This window comes from Zootoca vivipara, chromosome 4 (genome assembly GCF_965207765.1).
Source record: "Zootoca vivipara chromosome 4, rZooViv2.hap1.1, whole genome shotgun sequence".
In the NCBI taxonomy this organism is placed as follows: domain Eukaryota; kingdom Metazoa; phylum Chordata; class Lepidosauria; order Squamata; family Lacertidae; genus Zootoca; species Zootoca vivipara.
This window is the reverse complement of record NC_142587.1, coordinates 42,594,663-42,614,994: the sequence shown is the minus strand read 5'-3', so window position 1 is coordinate 42,614,994 and position 20,332 is coordinate 42,594,663. Positions and strand designations below refer to the sequence as shown.

At 39.1% G+C, this 20,332-nt stretch overlaps 1 protein-coding gene across 1 annotated transcript in view; it reads right to left on the bottom strand.

Annotated features, from left to right (window-relative positions):
• The window catches only part of IL1RAPL1 (interleukin 1 receptor accessory protein like 1), a 543,875-nt gene extending 528,601 nt beyond the window's left edge, over positions 1-15,274 (bottom strand). The window contains exon 1 of the mRNA XM_088668723.1: positions 15,175-15,274. Within this exon, the coding sequence (XP_088524849.1) occupies positions 15,175-15,256 (82 nt within the window). The 5' untranslated portion in view covers positions 15,257-15,274. The remainder of the gene's footprint in view (positions 1-15,174) is intronic.
• Between the last annotated feature and the right edge of the window lie 5,058 nt (positions 15,275-20,332).

Below are 20,332 nucleotides of genomic sequence, written 5' to 3'. Positions count from 1 at the left end.
TGTACTTAAACCTAGGTACCACTGTATAGGAATGGGCTGAGAAGCTAATTCCATCCTATTTCAGTCTTGAAGACACTAAATCATCAATCTGTTCTTTCTTATTTTGCACAGATTTTTTGAAAGGCCACCAAAATTTTGCATTCATATTGTACACGTTTTGTACACACTTAAAAAAATAAATAAGCACAGACTTTTGAGTGTAGTCATCCATAAAATACATATTTGATATGCATCTTCTAACATACTCCACTCACCACTTCTAACTCACCCCATTCACCAACCCTGCGTACTTGCTAACCTCCTTGCCAGCCCCCTTCCTCCAAACCTGGCCAATCCCTCCTTCTTTTACACTTGACTAAACACCCCTACATTTATACCTCAGCCATCTATTTGTCTATCCCTTCTCGCCCCATTCCTGCCCCTCACAACCCAGCCCTTCTCCTTCCATCACAGCTTGCCCCATCTGCACCTCCTTTAAAAAGAGGGTGGTAGGTGCTTCAGCAAGCAGATTGCAGAACCGTCCTTTGAGGTGTCGCCTGCTGTTAAACATCACTCAAGTTATGTGCAACATAGAGGGAGAGGAGCTTCAGAGAGTGATTGGTTTCCCCACTCAATGCGGCTCCATTGAGGTTTGACCAGGAGGCTGGAGGTATTTTTACAGAGAGTGATTTGCCAAACTGCACTCTGAACCCTTCCACCCATAATGATGTCCACCAGAGCTAGGAAGCCTCTTTGCCACTGCTTTCCAGGATATACACCCTTAAAGGCTATTATTATAAATATTAGTAGTAGTAGTAGCAGCAGCAGCAGCAGCAGTAATAGTAATATTAGGCAGCAGGAGGAGGAGGGAGGAAAAAACTAGTGGCTGGATACAGAAACTCTTGTGCTAGTTAGGAATCATTGTAATGTGAAATGGCGTAGCTATGAAGAACTGCTTTAAGGATATGCATTCCAATCTACATTCTGAAAGTTATTCTAAGTTATCCCAGTAATTACTAAAAAGCAAGGATATCAGGGTATTTCCACTGGTGTTTGAAACCACAGAACAGAAAGCTTTGCAAAAACAGACATTTAACATAGCCAATTTCTGCTTAAAATATCTGACAGAATGGTAACGGAAAACAGATTTCAATTACATCAATATGCGCTGTTGAAAAAGATGGAGATGAGTTCAAGTGGCTGATGGTGGAAGTTTATAGCTTTGCATCTCTCTGTACCTTTTCACTGAAGTGGAAATGGAGGGGGAAACGCAGCACAGAAAGAGAGAAAGAAGAGGTGAGATAGTATATCCCACTCCATAAGATCGACAGGGCACAAGTGCCATTTGGATTCTCTTATCCCACAACTGTCATCTATTATTAGTAATTTTATCTTGCTGCAGCAGAGGGAGAGGTGAAACAAGACAGGCTTCTCTATCACCTTGGATGGAAATAATTGCCACTTGCTTTTCTCCCCTAGCATCTCTTAATTGTGGACACAGTCCTCTTCCAGATAAGTAATGCAGCCTATGCACAGTAAACTGTGGAAACCTATGGTCAGTTCCATAAAATGGGTTGGCATTTGCAATATGAAACCAACACTCTCGCAAAACTTCAGTTCCCATTCTGCATAGGGCAGTAAGAGAAGCAGAATCATTCTCATTACTGGAATTCTAGAAAAAGAGAGTAGTGTGTTTTGTTATGATCCCTTTTACCACATCTTCTTATTGTACCAAAAATAACATTTTGTATAAACTGGTGTTGCATTACAAAGCAATGCAAAGATCAAAGACATAGATGGCACAATCCTAACCACGTCTTCTCAGATATAAGTCCTACCTTATCAATCAGCTCAGATTACAGCACCAAAAGACTAACTCACTCTGGCTTTCCTTGGTACACACACACACAATAGCTTTAATTTTCACCCTATAGCATCTAAATACAAAATATATAAACTGAATATGACAGACACCATTGCAAAAAGGAGAAGTTGAACTGTATTACAGGCAATGCACTGACAGCACAAGTACCAATGTCAACAACAGTTAGCAAAAGTCAACATTGGTAAGATGCTGTGTTTCCAAGACAATAGATGCATTAATATTCTATGCACAATCTAAAGTAACTAGATGCCAATCAAAACAAAATTTAAAAATTCCTTCCAGTAGCACCTTAGAGACAAACCAAGCACGGCTACCTACCTGTTAGTATGAACTTTCGTGTGCATCACACTTCTTCAGAAGGTGCTACTGGAAGGTTTGTTTGTTTGTTTGTTTGTTTCGACTATGACAGACCATCACGGCTACCTACCTGTAACTAGATGCCAATCATACAGGATTGTTCAGATTAACAGTACCTATCCAACCCAATTTTGATTGAAAATTTGGCTATCTTCCTTATAAGCCATTTAATACATTCCATTTAAATCTTTACCAAGGATTTTAAAACCACATACATAGCAGTTCTCTGTCACTTACCACAATTCTGATGCCACTTGGCATGTCAGTCAAGTTGTACTGCCCAAATATGCACAAAATTCTTCAGATAAATTACAATTGTATGTGTTACAGCATTTAAAAATGTAATAAATGTTGCAATGCATTTCTTCTTTCGGTTGTTTAAAATAATTGTGTTGCTGCAAAAATAAAAAGGGGATAAAGGGAACTTTAGAACTTACTATTTCCTTTTATCTCCAGTCTCTTAGACAAGTTGGTTCATTGGAGAAGGAATTTTACATTCTCATTCTCTGTATGAATTGTCTTACTTTGAAGTTAAAAACCACACATGGAGGAATTTTTTTTAAAGTGGTACTTAAAAGCAAATACTAAAATTTCCCATACAGCAACACAACACACTTATGGAAGAATAACACATTCACTTCCCATACTCCCCTAGAATTTGACAAAGTATCTATTCTCAACTATTTCTTTTGATTTTTCTTTCCACTTCTTCACAGACTGAGCAATTGTTTTTTTATGATGCTTTTCTGAATGATTTAGCACATGTTCTGACTTTTAAAAACTGTGTCCCAGGCTTTGAGGAACAATAGCAAAAGCAAATGTGATTCTGTGACTCTTTCCTCACTAATTATTTTATGCTACAGAGGTTATTAGACTGAACTATAGTTAGAAAAGTAACATTAAAGCTGATTCATTTATTACTATAGAATTGTCAGAAATATTTATTCATATAAGGATTGTCACCTGTGGATTAGTACTAAAACTGTTATCTCATCTCAGTGATTCATTGCTTGTGAAGGTCTGCTAGGAGAGATTGAGATGGGACAAACTGCAGTCTACAAGGTTACAATGCAATCAATATGCAGATTACATCACGCTCTAAATCATAACGAACAGACAAACAACCCTAGCTGTCCTTGTATCTGAGGGAAGCTGCATAGCAGAAGTAGCTAATCTTAATTAAGATGAATAAGATATCAAGGAAGATCACATCTCCTATCTAAAATTTCAACCTGCCATGAAGAAATTGGCAATTCATTTATTTTCTACTAGACTAACCCCATGGCTTCCCTCATTGGGGGCTACAACTGCCCTCCCCAGTCTACAAAGCATTCTATGACCTGTGTATGCCTGTATTTCTTTGAGAATTTGTGTTTCCTGACTACTTCCCACTGCCCCGGTCCAAGGGGTCTGCATACAGTAAAGTCAACTTTAAACATAAGAGCAGTCCTGCTGGATCATGCCAGTGGCCCATCGAGTCCAGCATCCAGTTCTCAGAGTGGCCAAACAGATACCTATGGGGAAACAGCAAGCAGGACCAGAGCACAAGAATATTCTCCCTTCCTATAATTTTCAGCAACTGGTATTCAGAAGCAAACTGTCTCCAACGAGGGAGGCAGAAAACCATAGGTGCCATGGCTAATAGCCACAGCTTTATCCTCCATGAATTTGCTTAATCGTATTTTAAAGCCACCCAAGTGAGTGTCAATCACTGCTTCCTGTGGGAATGAGTTCCATAGTTTAACTGTGAGCTGTGTGAAGAAGTGTTTTATTTGATCTATCCTGATTCTTCCAAGTTCTAGTATTATGGGAGAGGGAGGGGAAAAACTTTTCTCCAGCTACTCCATGTCATGCATAATTTTACACAGTTCTGTCATATGATCACTTGCCTTTTTTCGAAACCACGAAGTCCCAGTGCTGCAACTTTTCCTCAAAGAAGAGTTACTGCATTCCCTTGATCATTTTGCTTGCCCTTTTCTGAACCTGTTCAAGCCTTTTAGAGGCAGGAAGACCACAGCAGTACACAGTATTCCAAATGCAGTTGCACCATAGATTTGCATGGTGGCATTATGATAGTAGCACTTCTATTCGGGGTTATTTTTCAGCTGGAACTTGCCAGAACTCAGTTCCAGCACCTCTCAGGTGGGCGCCGTTGCCATTCTAAGAGAACAAGGGAGGTGTTCATGGTGAATTCTGGCACCTCTTTTTCTAGAAAAATAGCACTCATTTTACTTTCAATCACATCCCTAATTCTAGTTCCAACCTATCACGGAACTGTCCATTTATTCTTACTCTCTACTACCTGCTACTTAACCAATTCCAAATCTTCTTATTCCATGACTGCTAAATTTACTGAGGAGTCTTTGGTGAGGTAATTCTTGGTGCAGTCACTGTGATGTCAATACAATTGAGGAAAGTCTGGATCAGCCCTCCTCCACCTGATGTCTGCTAGATGTTGCTAGACTACAACTGCAACGATTGCTGGCCACTGGCCATGCTGGTCATGTTGGCTGGGCTGATGGGAGTTGTCATCTAAAAGATCTGGTGTAGATTCACAAGCTTGTTTATGTACTGAATCTATGTCACTAGACAGTATGTTGCTTTTCGAAGTGAATGAGCAATGTATAGAACTACTGAGCATCTTCACATATTAATATTTATCAGAATCCGTCTTCCCTTGTCAAAAATTATGGAGAATTATTTTTCATCCTACTGCTAGTGACATCTTCCTGGAAAGGACCATCTTCATTTAGATCAGAACAGTGGGTCTCAAAGGGTGTGACGTACCACACTGGTGTGGCAGGAGCACATGGCAAGGTGGGAAGATTAAAGGACAATCAAAGATACATGTGAACATTTCAGTATAGTATAGTATAGTATAGTATAGTATAGTATAGTATAGTATAGTATAGTATAGTATAGTATAGTATAGTATAGTATAGTATAGTATTAATTTGCGGACTATGGATATTTTTGGGGGGTGATGCATATTCTGATGTAGCTGCATTGTTTTATATTTTCTGGATGCCCCATGATCATATTATACAGTAGTTGTACTCTGTGTTATAAATCAATCAGTGCTAGAGTTGTTTATTTTTGTTTTCCATTGTATTTCTTATCAATAGAAAAGTCATGTGGCACAAGCAAATTTTTATTATGAAAGTGTGGCCCAGAGAAAAAAGTTTGAGACCCACTGATTTAGACTAATCCAATTGTGTGAATGCTGTGACAGTTGTCTGCTACAACACTACACCTGGAAGCTAACTCTAGGGAAAAAATCAAGCATTCATACCACTGTAATAAAAACTATAGAACTGACCAGAGGGTCTGACATTTGTCTTAAAAATATTATTGAGACACCATTTACTACCATATTCCTCCAATAATTGTCTTAGTAGCTATAGGTAAAAGTGGGCTTTTCAATAAGGAGATAAAAATACAACTTTTGCAACGCAACTACAGAAGATGTGCATAAAGGTGATAGCAGCAAAAAGAACCCTAAGCAGAAGTGTCAGCAATTCCAGAATTGCAATTTAAAGCATGACCTTTTCCTTATATGCTAAGCTGCTTCTTACATGGCTTTGTGAACACAATGCTGCTCTTTTTCCTCCATTATATTTGAGAGCGGGAGAGCCCTCAAGTGTTTCATATTTAATCTGGGAAAGATGTTTAAAAGTTGCAATCATGGCAGAAAACTCTACATGGCAGAGGTATATCTGCTGCTTTCTGTTTGTTTCTTTTCTTGTTGGCAATACTTATCAAAGTATATCTGAAACCAGAACAGTAAGATATAGATCACACTACTCTTGGACTGTAAGAAAATGGAATCACTTGGAACAGTGACTCTGTGTGCATGTAGATGTGTTCTTTCTTAATTCATATGCCTCTTTGTCTCCGGTTACCTGCCATGGAACTATTGTCTATATGAATTGCCTAAAAGAAGGCAGTGGAGGACATAGTGAAGAAGAATGAACAAGAGGAACTGGTTAAACTTTTTAAAATAAGTCAGAATAAAGTTAGGGAAATGAGAGTAGGGCTAAGGCTTAAGAAGGTAAGGATGTGGGAGAAGCAACAGTGCTACAAAAATAATTAAAGAAAGGTACATTATATTATATGAATTAGCATGGCAGAAAAAGGAATAGGAAAGGATATAACAGGCAGGATATTTTGTTTTTGTTGACAAAACAGACTTATAGTAGTAAATCATGTGAAAATGGGGTTGTAGCTGCCTAAATCAGATTAGACTCACTAAAATCAGTGGGTTTAAAGTGTCCATGTACTTACTCATCTACTGATTTCAGTGGGTCTCTTCTGAATATGCCTTAGCTGGCAAGAACCCAGAGAGTTTTATCCATATTTATCTGACCTTGCCCATCTGATAAATGTTGACAATATGATATGAACACCTTTGACAACATCATCCTTCCACACAGAAAAGAAAGCAGCACATACACTGTGCACACCAATAAGTAGCAGATTGAAAAAATAAATAAAATAAAAATGTTGTATTCCCAGGCTTGAGAAAAGGAAAACCCATTATGCAAAGAACCAGTGCAAGTGTGCTTATCAATTGCTATGGAAACATTTGCCTTGAGTTTAATAGAACAGTAGACATGAGGGGCAATGCTCTGTGATAGCATAGTAATAAGAAAAACTTTCCCAAAGTTTCTGCTTGTTACTTGCAACTCACCTAGAGTAGTCAGTTATGCATTATCAAAAATAAGGAATTGCATCACCAAAAAGAGACCAATCTGCATAAAATTTGCATGTGGAATACATATTTCGGGATGATTACTATAATTTAAATAGAAATACATTTCATCATAGTTGGGAAGAAGCCCTGTGATCTGTACCCCTGCCCAATCTGCTGACCAGGTGCTGCTAACACTTTTCTTTCTTTTTAAAAAAAGATAATTTTTATTAAATTTCCAAATAAACAACACCAAACAACACCAAAAACAACAAATAACAACAACAACAACAACAAACAAAAACAATTTTAATTTTTTTGCATTTTATCTTCTATTCATCTATTTCAGTTCATTTTGCTCTGCCGAGCTTTGACTTCCCTCCCTCCCATCATTCGGTTTTCTTTCCCACTCTTATCTCACAGTTCCTTTTAATCCATCTAATTACAACCAATTCATAGGATTTATTTCAGTCCTGCAAGTGTCTTTAAACTTCTACAGTTCTTCTCCATATAGTCCATGAATTTACTCCATTCCTTTTGGAACTTCGTCTCTCCCTGGTTACGGATCCTGCAGGTCAACTTTGCTAACTCTGCATAGTCAATCATTTTCGTCTGCCACTCCTCAATCGTCGGTATCTCCTGTAATTTCCATTTTTGGGCTAATAAAATCCCTGCCGCGGTTGTGGCATACATAAATAATTTCTGATCTCCTTTTGCTATCCCCTCTCCCATTAATCCCAATAGAAAAGCTTCAGGTTTTTTGGGAAAGGTATACCTAAACATCTTTTTCAATTCATTATATATGATTTCCCAAAATCTTAACACTTGGTGGGGATTTTCAAGGCTCCTGGTCTCCAATTTTATGGTTCCTTATCTTTAAACTGTGACCCAGGTGGCGCTGTGGGTTAAACCATAGAGTCTAGGGCTTGCTGATCAGAAGGTCGGCGGTTCAAATCCCTGCAACGGGGTGAGCTCCTGTTGCTCGGTCCCAGCTCCTGCCCACCTAGGAGTTCGAAGGCACATCAAAGTGCAAGTAGATAAATAGGGACCGCTCCGGCGGGAAGGTAAACGGCGTTTCCGTGCGCTGCTCTGATTCGCCAGAAGCAGCTTTGTCATGCTGGCCACATGACCCGGAAGCTGTCTGCGGACAAACGCCGGCTCCCTCGGCCTATAGAGCGAGATGAGCGCCGCAACCCCAGTGTCGGACACGACTGGACCTGATGGTCAGGGGCCCCTTAACCTTTTATCTTTAAACTAGACTGGACCAGACAGCCCTCAAACACAGTACTGTATATGTTCAAATGAGAGTGCAGTTTCCTATATAGAAATTGTCATCAGATACAATGGAAGGAGGGGGGAATGTAAAGCAGTCCTTATTTAGTTAGAGTTAAGACTACTGGGCTAGTGCCAATTCATGAATTGTCCATAGCAGCCTGTCCATAACACCATTGCCAATTAAGTTATGAGAAACACAGAAGACTAAGAATTATTCACAAGACAAGCAGTGTGTATACTTTAAATCCATTTGAAAGCATGGAGCTCCAGTTGCGTCTTAAAAGAGCTTCTGAGGAGTGCATATCAGCTTAAACCGTATCTAAGATTTGCTTTATTAATTCCCCCATATTGTTTTATTTCCCCATCTGTATGACATCCCTTGTTTTTAGTTTTGTTTTTTTAATATCTTTGCAAAACCACCAGATGGCATTGCAGTGCTCAATTATTTTATTAGGCATTCCTTATACAAAGAATTGATAGAAACCATTTGAATCTTCCTTTTCTGGTCTACTTCCCATTTGATTAGTATTTCAACTCTCCATTAGCAACAAATCTCAATTCTCTTTAATAGGTGCCTAGTGGCTCAACCAGGAGGAGGAATATAATAAAATTTAATAAACATCACTTCTTTCTGGAATGTATGCAGAGGAAATTATAGCAACCATGCTGGAGTTAAACAAAATTCTTGCAAATTACCAGGGATGTAAAACATGTGCCTACCAAGAAGCACATTTGTTTTTATTTTGGCTTAGACTTTAATTTGAGTTGCACAATAAGATACCTTCAGAGAAACCATGGGAGCCAAGCTATTTAGAACACACTTCAATAAAGTTGGCTAAACATAAATAAGAGGCATAGCTAGTTGCTAATGGAACCACCACAGGTTTCTTTTCTGTTTTAGAAATAGTTTCTTTCACTTCCAAGCTCTCTTTAAAAACCACCCAACAAACTGGCAAAGTTGTCTGTGCGGCAGGGTACATACTTTGAACTTGAAAGACCTTATTCAGCTTCAAAACAGGAACACCCGTCAGTATGCTGTCTTTTTATGTTGTTATTTAGGAAATTTGGTGTGTGTGTGTGTGTGTGTGTGTGTGTGTGTGTGTGTGTATATATATATATATATATATATATATATATATATATATATATATATATATATATATATAACAACATGTATCTGATATGGAGTTCCAGCATAACCCAAAATGTACAAAACAAAACATTTTCGTATGTCACACTGGGAAACACATTTAAAACTTTTTGTGTCACCTACACTGTATATTAAGGAAACAAATGGCAGCTATCAAATATGCTATCACTATAATATCACTAGCATGCCTTGTCAAAGCTAAAATAAAAATAAAAATGTGCAGGTAAAATTCAGAATTAGGCATGACCTCTGAAGACAGCTATGCAATATTCTTTACTCACAAATTAGAAAATAATCACATCATCTATAGTGACTGACAGGGGAAAAAACACATTTCTATCCCTGCAAAAAGAAAAGGAAAGAAAGGATAAAAGCAGGAACTAGCTAAAGCCCACCAGGTCATGTCTGAGGGAGGAGTGGTGGGGAGTACAAAAAATAATCATGCTGCACTGAAACAGTAGATTGTACTATCTATCTCCTAACTCTACCTGCCCAACAAAACCCTTGAGTGCCTGGCAAATCAGTGCCAGAGCCAATCATGTGTCAATGTGATGTTCCACAAAAAATACCCAATTGGTCCTTTCCTTTCAGTCCCCTCAGAAAGAGCAATTTCAGCAATATGTGCCTAATAACAGTGATGCAAAGCACATAAAGGTCACTAAGAATGGACTTGACACCAGGCCTTGAACTGGGAACTCATGGACAGAATTTGGGACCTGGAACCATGCCCACAAGAAAGGGCTTCAGAGCCTCTTCACAGAGAGAAGAGGAGTGTGCAATATCAGTCTCAGTACTTAGTGGATAATGTGAAATGTCTGGATTGACTAGACCTATAATGGATACTAGAAATCTGGCATTCACCCCTTGCTTTGAGAACAAGAGAACAACTTTATGAGTACTGCACAAAAGAATCCGAGCTTTAGTATCTGTTCTGAGGTATATTTCAGGTACAGGTTCAGGAACGATCACCCACAGCCTCAACATCAACCAGATGTTGTTGTACTGCCAACTGCCATCAGCCCCAGCAAGCATGTCCAGTGGTCAGGGATTATGGGAGTTGGACTCCGACAATCTCTTGAGGGTCACAGGTACATCATCCTTGATCTACAAGGACCATGGCACATCTGGTTCTACAGGCATTGAACAGCATGATGCTCAAAGTAGACCCATTGACCACACTGGCTGGAAACCAAAGAACAGGAGACAATGGGCTTGAGCAGAGTGTTGGTCAAAAAAATACTTGGCTCTGACCTAGAAGCTTATACTCCTACATTGTCTCCAGTGACCAATCTAGAGTCTCCTGGAAGCAACAAAGAAACAAAAACAAGCACCACTAATGGTGACTGCAAATGCACTGGTTCAACTAGAGTTTTTTTTGTTTTTGCATTTTTATGAATTTCTAGCACTATATCCTAATACAAGCATAACCACAAATAAGGAAGACAATGAACCAGTGCCCTCAACAGTGTTTCATGAACCACAATTCATTGTTGCCCAATGATAAGAAAGTTTCCAAGTCCTATAAGCAGCCAATCAACCACAACCTGAAATGAGACTCCAAAAAGTATTCCATCAATCTCACAAATAGTAAAGGCAGAAGAACTGAGAATGAAAGAAAAATGTAGGAGATGCAGGTCATGGAGATGGAAAATTCCAGGAGCACCAATCTATCTAGATATGCCTATTCATTGTAGTGGTCCTCAAAGAAGGCTTGCATAAAAGGATTCAGTCTTTATTTGACTACCTGTCTCTAAGCATCTTCAGCCTGAAAGATCTGTCCTCTGGATCGATAGCTCCCTGTGCTTCAAGACTCCCCAGTGCTAATATCTTTTTGCTGACCAGTGCTGTTTCTTTCAAAAAATGTGAAACATTTTGAGTAGTTAGGGATGCACCTGTGTTATATAGATAACAAGAGGAAGTTACATTATATTTCGAAAAAGTACTTTTAGACAGGGGTTTAGCAGACCCTGCTTCATACCTAACAGAAGGTGACATTTACAACCCTATACACACTTAGTAGGCAGTATCAGAGGTTTTACATGTACAAAATCCCACTGTTTATGCTTAAGAGTAAGTTCTACTGGGCATGATTCTGAGTAAATATGCATAGGGTTTGTGTGTAAAACAGTGAGGGCCAAAATTGGCCCTCCAGCTGTTTTTGGACTACAATTTCCATCATCCCTGACCACTGGTCCTGTTAGCTAGGGATGATGGGAGTTGTAGTCCCAAAACAGCTGGAGGGCCAAGTTTGGCCATCACTGATGTAAGAGATGCAAATTCAGGTTGTTTCTTTCCAGAATAACATAGTGAGTTCAATCCCAAAGAGTGTTTCTTCCCAACCTATAACTTTGATACACATTGACTCAGAAGGCTGTGGAGTAGAACAGAGTCCTCACAAACTTTAGCAATTAAAATAACCATGCAGAAGTTTCTGTGCTCTTCTGTGAAGATATTCATGATGTTAGTATTACATTGTATCCTTCTTTTGCAAAAAAAACTTCTGAGAAAGAACTGAAATGTCCTGGGGGTGAGGAAATCTGCTTAATTCTGGTATCAAGAAATATTTTTCAAAAGATACATCTTCATATGACTTTAAAGGTTTGCCTTTTTAAAAAAATGAAATAGATACTCCCAACACAAGTTTCATGCTTTCAATTTCAGTGCTAAGAACCATTCTTCATAAAGACAAATTTACTCTGCACAGCTGTAAAACTTTGCCTTTGAACGAGAATGTTGAATTTCTCATGAACAAAGTCACAACTGGGCTTTCTATTTCTTCAATTAAGCAATGGGGAAGAACCCAATATAAAAAGATACACCACCTTTGTTACCTTAATCTGGTGGATTTTATTGAACTTGGGGTGTCTGAGACACATACATAACAGTAGAACATGGAGGCTGCAACACTTATCTGAAAGGAGGTAAAAGCTCAAAAGCACAGTATTTCTTTCAGTGTGTTGAAAATGAATGGGGTAGCCTTGGGAGCAGGAGTTGTGTGCCCACCTCAAAGTGAATCCAAGTAGTTTTCTCAGGAAACACATTCAATTGTAATTTTTAACAGCCTCAAATCTATTACTGGGTTTATGACTGCACTATGTAAAATGTTTTTTTTTAAAAAAAAGTTATGATGAAGCCATGCACACATACCCTTATCTATTTTGCTTAGAGATTTCACAGAATAGGGGAGAAAGCAGGCTCAAGAATCTGTTTTGTAAAAATGCCATCAAGCTAAGTATTGAATAATCTACAGAAATTTGTCTCCCTCTTTATTTATCTTGTTTTTAGAAAGAGTCCCTTATGCCATCAGAGAAGCAAAAACAAAGCTTGTGTCTTTGCATAAACAAAGTGTGTGCTTTGAATTGCTTAAAAGACCATCACTTTTTATTAAAGAGAGGTGAAAAACACACACTGAAACATCTCATCGCCCTACATTTTTCACAACTTGTTGTCTGATCTTCTGAAGAAATCAGCATTAATCACTAGGTTCAGGAATCAAGAACTGAGTAAACAACTTCTGTTTTGTCTTATGAGTTCACCACAGATTTCAGGAACAAGTTGGAAACCATTTTAATATCAAATTGGTATTTTATTAACAAAATAAAAGCAGAATTCTAAGCATTATAGCAATTAACATGTACCGTATATAAGAAATGGTTTGTTAGAACTTCTTTTCCTCTTCAAGAGTTTGTGGGAAGTGAGTTTCAGAATCACACTCATTAATGGAGATAAAATATAATTTATAACATAGTAATCATCTTTCCAGACAGGTTGGGAACATAGTCTGGGAGGCATAAGGCAGGCATTTAATTGCAGATGCAGATGGACTGTTGTTTAGGCAATGAACTGAGCTTATATTCTGAATGTCAACATTGATGAACTACTGGGAGAAACAGGGGTGTGCCTGACAAGGCAGGTCAAGGCAAGGCAATCTCCCATAAATTGGGTAGCAAATAGCAAATAATAAAAAAATTAAGAAACCATGAAGAATGTGAATAACTGAATTAAAATATCATTTGTGTTTGAAGCAAACCGGTACCACTATCTCAACCAGCTGTTTAGAGAGATCTTTGTTTAAAAGGTACAGTGTTTTATCCAAAGTTTATTTGATTTGATTTAGGGACATAGATTCTGGAGATTTTTATTAGATGCATTCCAGTGTTTCAAAGATACTGAGGCATGGTATGAAATGGCATTCAACATCAGAAACTTATTCTCATATGAAACAAAGAAACCATATCATTTTATTGTATAAAGTTCAACACCTGTAAGTGCAATCAAAGACAATGCTGAAAACTGTTATACCTTCAGAAATAAGTTTAAATGCATGCCAAGCCATCACACAAGGATGTTGTTAAGATACAGCATTCAATATAGCTTACAAAAAATAATAATTGTTGTCACATATATGGTATCCTTAAATAAAATGATCAATACTTAGTGTCCAATAGACCACAAAGCTGTCCTGGGGGAGCTCAAGGAAGATTCAAGCACACAGATTCAAAAATACTGTATAGTCAAACATATTGAATTAACCACGGATACCCAGATAATATCCTTTTAAGCATTCTAGCTTCAGCTTTGTTTTTTGTTTTTAACAAGAGTCAGCAGATTGATTATAAATGACAGCAACTTTGTAGGAATCCCTTTTACCTGTGAAAAGAACTCCCCCTCTTCAGATCGTTTTGCCCCACAACCCTTTGTGATAATAGCAAACACATTAATAAAGGATGAGTGTACAGAGAAGGGTAAGGCATTCCCATGGCCAACATAACTTTTCTAATGCTTCTGAGCATGTAGTTGTGTGTAGCTTACTAGGTAAAACAGAAATGCATAGAAACTAGCTTTTGCGCCATAACTAGCCATGTACAACAACACACAACCAGCACTAGATAGGAATGAAAGTCCTGCTAAGCAATGCTGGAAGCCATGAAACTTCCAATGCAGCACAGAAACAGAGGGAATGACTTCAGTAACAAACCCTTTTGACTACAAACCATTTAAAGGTATGCCTTCAACAATGTCTTCAGGTAGTCGAATTTGACACCAAGAAATCACATTCACAAGTAACTCCCCTTCAGCTGTTACAAATATGAAGGATGTCAATGGCAGGAGTGTGCAGCAGCACAAAGCCTGCTCCCTCACACCTTCCATCTTTTCAGCATGAATGCCTGAAGAGAATCCCTCTGCACATGAGCAGCTGCTTATGCGTAAGGGTTCTGCTATTCAGACACTTGTGCCTGATGTGCAGAAATGAGTGATTGTTCTAGCTCAATGGATGATGCTGGAAGGAGGGTGGTAGCACAGTTGGTATAATGAACTTAAGGTGCAGCCCTAAAAATGGCACCAAAGCCGCTTCAGATCAAGCCTGGGAAAAGATGAAGATGGAAAACCCAACATGAAAGACTAGAAACAATTTTAAGGGCTTTCTGACACCTAGAAGCCACCTTGAAATAGTCCAAATGCAACAGTTCAGTGCAGCACTGATTGACCACAAACCTATTCCTTTCACCCCATTCCCAACTCAAAACAATTTCATTAATTTGCCAAAGTAGCAGAGTGCTAACTATGTTTTAGAAACTGAGTCACACACATTAATGAGAAGCTATACATAACCATAGAAAGGGGAAGAATGGTTGCAGGTGCCTATATAAACTACAGAGCTCGATATATTCTATGTATAGATATAGCATATGTTTCTAGATGCTGTCATATGTCCTGCTCTCTGCTCAGAACATTGTATGACCATTTCATCCATTTCCAAATCCAAACAGCACTTTACAAATGTCTCTACAAATGCATCGCCCTAATTAATGGAAAAGAGAGATAATGTCTTCTTACCTGAGCCCCTTTTGGTCACAACCTTCAAACTCTGAACAAGAGTGGCATACAAGAGAATTAAGTGAGGAATAGGAGCTTTCATCTTCCAGCTCTCCAAGGCTGTTCCCTGAAGCAGAAGGAAAAGATACATTTTGTTATGTTTGCTTAGTTTTCGCTGAAATATAATTTTTGACATTAAACAAAGGAGAGTTCAATAGACTGTATCAGTTCATCTCATGCAGTAATTTTCTACCTACTGTTAAAGAAAGTTCCAGAAATTGGAATGAAATTTATTATCATGCAGAAATCAGAATTAAAAAATTCCTATTTCAGTGATAACTGCTCTTGTTAAAAGGAAGAAAAATTGCAGCCCCATTTCAATATATATTCACATGTACTTTAGCACATTGAAATCAATTGGCTTTAGTGCTTTTAGCTCTGTGCTGGATTACAGTTTACAACTTTAGCATGAATATTTTATTGAGCAATCTTTTGCAATGTGGAAATTAAACTCTATTCCAAAATCAGTCTGCAAATCTGATTCCTTAAGCCTTCAATACATCATCCATCTGTGGCCTCCTAGAGGCAAAATATTGGTTTATTTTTTAGATAGTTCCCTATATTGGAAGAAAAATGTGTTCCTATGCAATTAGCTATTAGAATTATAGAGCTAGTGAGAGCCTGAAGGCTAATATTGCCCTCCTGAAGCCAAGGCTGCTCTCTTGCACTGAGACTGGAACACACTTAGACAGTGTATGGAGCATTCATGAACTGCAGAAATTAACACCTTCAGACAAATAAGGGGGAATGGGATCACACCTGTGGGCTTCACTTGATAACTAGGTATTCAAGGTTCCAAGTCTATAAGTATGTTCCTTACTTGCAATCAGAGATTGTATATGTGCCTGTACACATATGGGCCAATGGGCATGATGCCAGTTTCTACACGCATAGGGCTTTAATTTAATTCATACAACAAATCTTACATTATGCAGTTTGAAGTGTAACGAACACAAAGAGAAAGAATTGGAGTGTCATGCTACAGAGAAAGATGAAAAGTCCACATACACTATTATGCCTATTTTGAAAGAAAAAGATAACAAACAGAGGGGCGGGGGAGAACTGTCATGTTTTTCTAATGCAGCTTTCATTCAATATATTTTTTTTAACAACTAAGAACATCAAACTTCCAAAAAGCATTATTATAACATTGAAGAAGATGAGAAATCGGGAAAATGTGGCTTGACAGTCACTTTTTCTAACAGTTTAGAAACATAATATCTATATCTTTCATTTCTACAAGATTAGTAGTTTGGGCATTGCCCTCAAGAGCCTCAAAGTATGTGAAGAAAGTCACACATTCCAATTAATCAAGCAGTGGCTCTACGACCACGAAAGACAGCGCTTGTTACCTCATACTCTGAGATCTTGTTAGGTATCGCAACATCCTACAGAACCTGTGCCAAATATCTAAAAGATCTACTCCTCCCTTCCCATCGAAGAGCCTTTATGCCTGCGAGACTAAATGCTTCCCCCCTCCTCAGTGACCAAAGGCAGATTCTCACACCTTCCATTTCAAGCCCATTTGGGTGCCTGCAATCAAGAAGTACCTGATTCAATGGACCACATTCTCTTAGATTGTTCTTTACACAGCACACCTTGCGAACTGATGCTGAGCAAAATGTTAGACACCTGGCCCACAACTCCAAGAAGAAGCCAAATAAGGTTTCTCCTGAGCGATTGGGACAAAGGTATTACTACTTTAGTAGCTTCCTTTTGAGCTGCAATTTTACCCGAAAGGGTTCCCAATGAACGATCCTTTCGGGAAATAGACAGGGCATAGCAGAATATCCAAATGCACATGAACATAGTGTGACCTATATTCCGTGTCTTTTTTATTATTCCAGTTACTTGAAGTGTTTTATACAGTGGTACCTCTGAATGCAAATGGGATCCATTCCAGAGCCCTGTTCACATCCAAAGCAGTACTGAACCTGAAGTGCCGAATCTGTGCATGCGCGCCACACGATTTGGCGCTTCTGTACATGCATGTGACATCATTCATCGTGCCTGAGCATGCGCGAATTGCCGAACCCAGAAGTAACCCATTCTGGCACTTCCATTCTGGCACTTCCGCAGTGAATGTAACTAGAGGTATGACTGTACTGTGATGCCAATAAAGGTATTTGATTGATTGATTGATTGATTGATTGACTGATACAAGATTAGGCGCAATCCCACTGGACCCCCCCTGTAGGAGGCAAAAGGAAACAGAATCATTGGGGTAATAAAATTCTACTCCCCCCTTTTTAACCAGAAATTTCAGTGTTACAGACCTAGATGTTAGGGGGGAAATGCAAGGTGATTATAGAAAGAAATAATCAGTTCCATGTCAATACTCAGCCCCAGATATTGGTATTCAGAATTTGTATACAATTTTAAGAGTATAAATAAAAGCTAGTTATGCAGAGGTGAAGCAGAACAGATGCAACTTAAGCTATGTCACACTATATTGCTGTGTGATACTGCAGGCCTGAATTGTACGCTTCTGTAAGCAAAATTCCATTTTTCAGTCAGTGCACTAAGTAATGCTGCAGGAAATCCGGATGCTGATATCTTCAGTCTTCATGATACTAGAGAGAGTCAGCTCCTTGCTCAGCGTGAGCCTAACAAATATCGTCCAAAAGAATGAGTGACTTTTACATAGCACTTTAAGATCAACGGATATAGTGCGATTGTAAAACAGAGCCGAGCATGCTCATTACAGTCGGCCTGCTGAAGAGAACATCTATTGAAAAAGGAAATATGAAACTATAAAGCCTTGCCATAATAAAAACTGAAGACAAAGCCTGGTGTCAGAAAAGGCAACAAAGAGCACACAAAAAAGGCCTTTGGCAGATAAAATTCCTATTCATCATCTCTGTAGCCACTAACATTTATGGGGGCCACTTACGCATGGGAGAAGAAAAAAAAGAACTTCATGAAACTTGGAGGAGGGCACCAATTTGTATAAAATTTGCATGTGTTGATGTTTATGGATAGACTGTGAATAGGTGTTCTGTGTCCCTGCTCCATCTCCTAGTCCAGGAGCAGCTGGCAGGTATTTTCAAGGCCTCTGCTCTCCCTTCTTTGTCTTTAAACCAGACTTGGACAGAAACAGCCCTTTTATACCTTCCAACTTTTTCCAGTGCAAAACCAGGACACACATATTCTGAGATGTGCTTCCAGATGAATCACATGACCTGCGCCTGGCTCTTGCCCCCCCAAAGCACCTTTTTTGGGGGCGTGAGAACATTTGAGAGCATGGCACCCAAAATGGCTGTCAAGATCTTGTAGAAAAAACAGGATGCCCCTTTTTTTCTGGGGAACCCGGAAGGTATGCCCTTCAAAAGGAGGGTTCCTTCAAATGGACAACTGCCTGTAAAGTAGTACACGTGGCCACCCCACAAACACTTTGAATATTAAAAAGTAGTACAATATCATGAGCACTTTACAGATCATAATAGGCTGAGATGGGAAGCAGAGCAGAGGAGACTCCTCCTTCAAACCTTCACCCTCAAACTCTACAAAAGATAAGGATGACATACCAAAGGGAGGAGGGCTTGGTTGTGTACCCCTGACCTACTTTCTTGTGACTGTTTGTTTACACACAAGGTAATGAACACCCAGACCAGACCTCTGCCTCATGTTGGATACAATAGGACAGTTCCTTTGAAAAGGAAAATGGAAGGCACACTGAAGCTAATGCTAAACTGTCTAATGCAATAACTTAATTCTGACATGCAGTTGTTGACAATAAAACACTGCCATATAAACTGTGTAGAAGTTGCAACAGTTAGCCCATGAATTCCCAAACGGTTGTGTGTGGACCCCCAGTGGTCTCCAAGCTTCATTCAGCTGGTTTATGGTGTGCCGGTTGATTTGTGGTTGAAGACAGGAGATGGCACATCCATTGCATTAAAAATATTTATATATGTGTTTTGTTTCATTTTATTACAGTTTGAATTATATAGAATTGCAATTTTTACAACAGGCAGATAAATCATTAAGTGGTCTGCCCTGGCTCGCAGCAATTTTTAAATAGTCTTGGGGGGGGGAGGCTTGGAAACCAATGGGTTAGTCAATTTTGATGGACATGGGAACTAAGTAACTAAGTCACATCATTCTAGTTTAGAAATATTTTTTTAAAAAATATCCTTTTTAAATTTAGTCAGAAAGGTTAGCGTGCAGACTGAAACAGCAAGCAAACTGCAGTTCATACTTAGCTCTGAAAGTCAGCACTGAGGCTTAGTATGGTCTTTCCTGAGGGGGGAATAATGCTGCTTTCACAGCGGCCTGTGGGAAAGAAATGAAGCCAGTATCACGGCTGGGGCCCATTTTTATTTTTTTATTTTGCATGTTTCCCTGAGAGAAGCATCACTAGTTTCTGCTATTCCCATGACTCAGCTTGTAAAAAATCATTCCCCTGTTCTCTTAGGGTTTCTAGGTCAAGAGCCTCTGCACCTCTAGCTACTGAGGAGAATATAAAATTCAACCATGTGTAGATTTTCCCGTCATAGGGCTGTCAGGCCAGGGAGGCAATGCTCTTTCATAAAACTCTTAAAGGCGCAGGAACCTTTTGAATGGGGGTTCTGTCTTGTCCTTGTCTCTCTGCTTCCTAACCACCAGTGCAGCATCTTGGGCTTTAATATTGCTCTCCTCCCTCAGTCACTCACATTGTTCAAATCTGAGGTAGCACTACACAGTGTTTCCTTATGTCCCAGCAGTTCAAGGGTACAGTGTCCTTCTCCTATCTCATCTCCTTTAGCTGGGTGTACTCTCAGGCAATCACCCTCCAGGGTCAGCATTCCCGTTTCATCAAAACACTTTTCTGCCACCAGCATACACACACTTCCTCTCACATGGGTTTCTCCTGTGCACGCTTTCAACAACTTCCCCTTTGCATCCCCTTCTCCATCCTGTTCTTAAATCCCCATCACCAATGCCCCTCTTCTTTTCTGTTATTTATCTCTTGCGCTCACCCTTTTCACTTAAGATCTTGGTTTGTCTTTCATTCCCACCAGTCACTTTTTTAAAAATTGGCTCTGCTCAGCAATCTGAAATTTTCAAGAGAAAATGAAGCTTTTCCTGACATGTGCTTTTCTATTAAACCTGGGTGACTGAATTGAGCCTCCACACA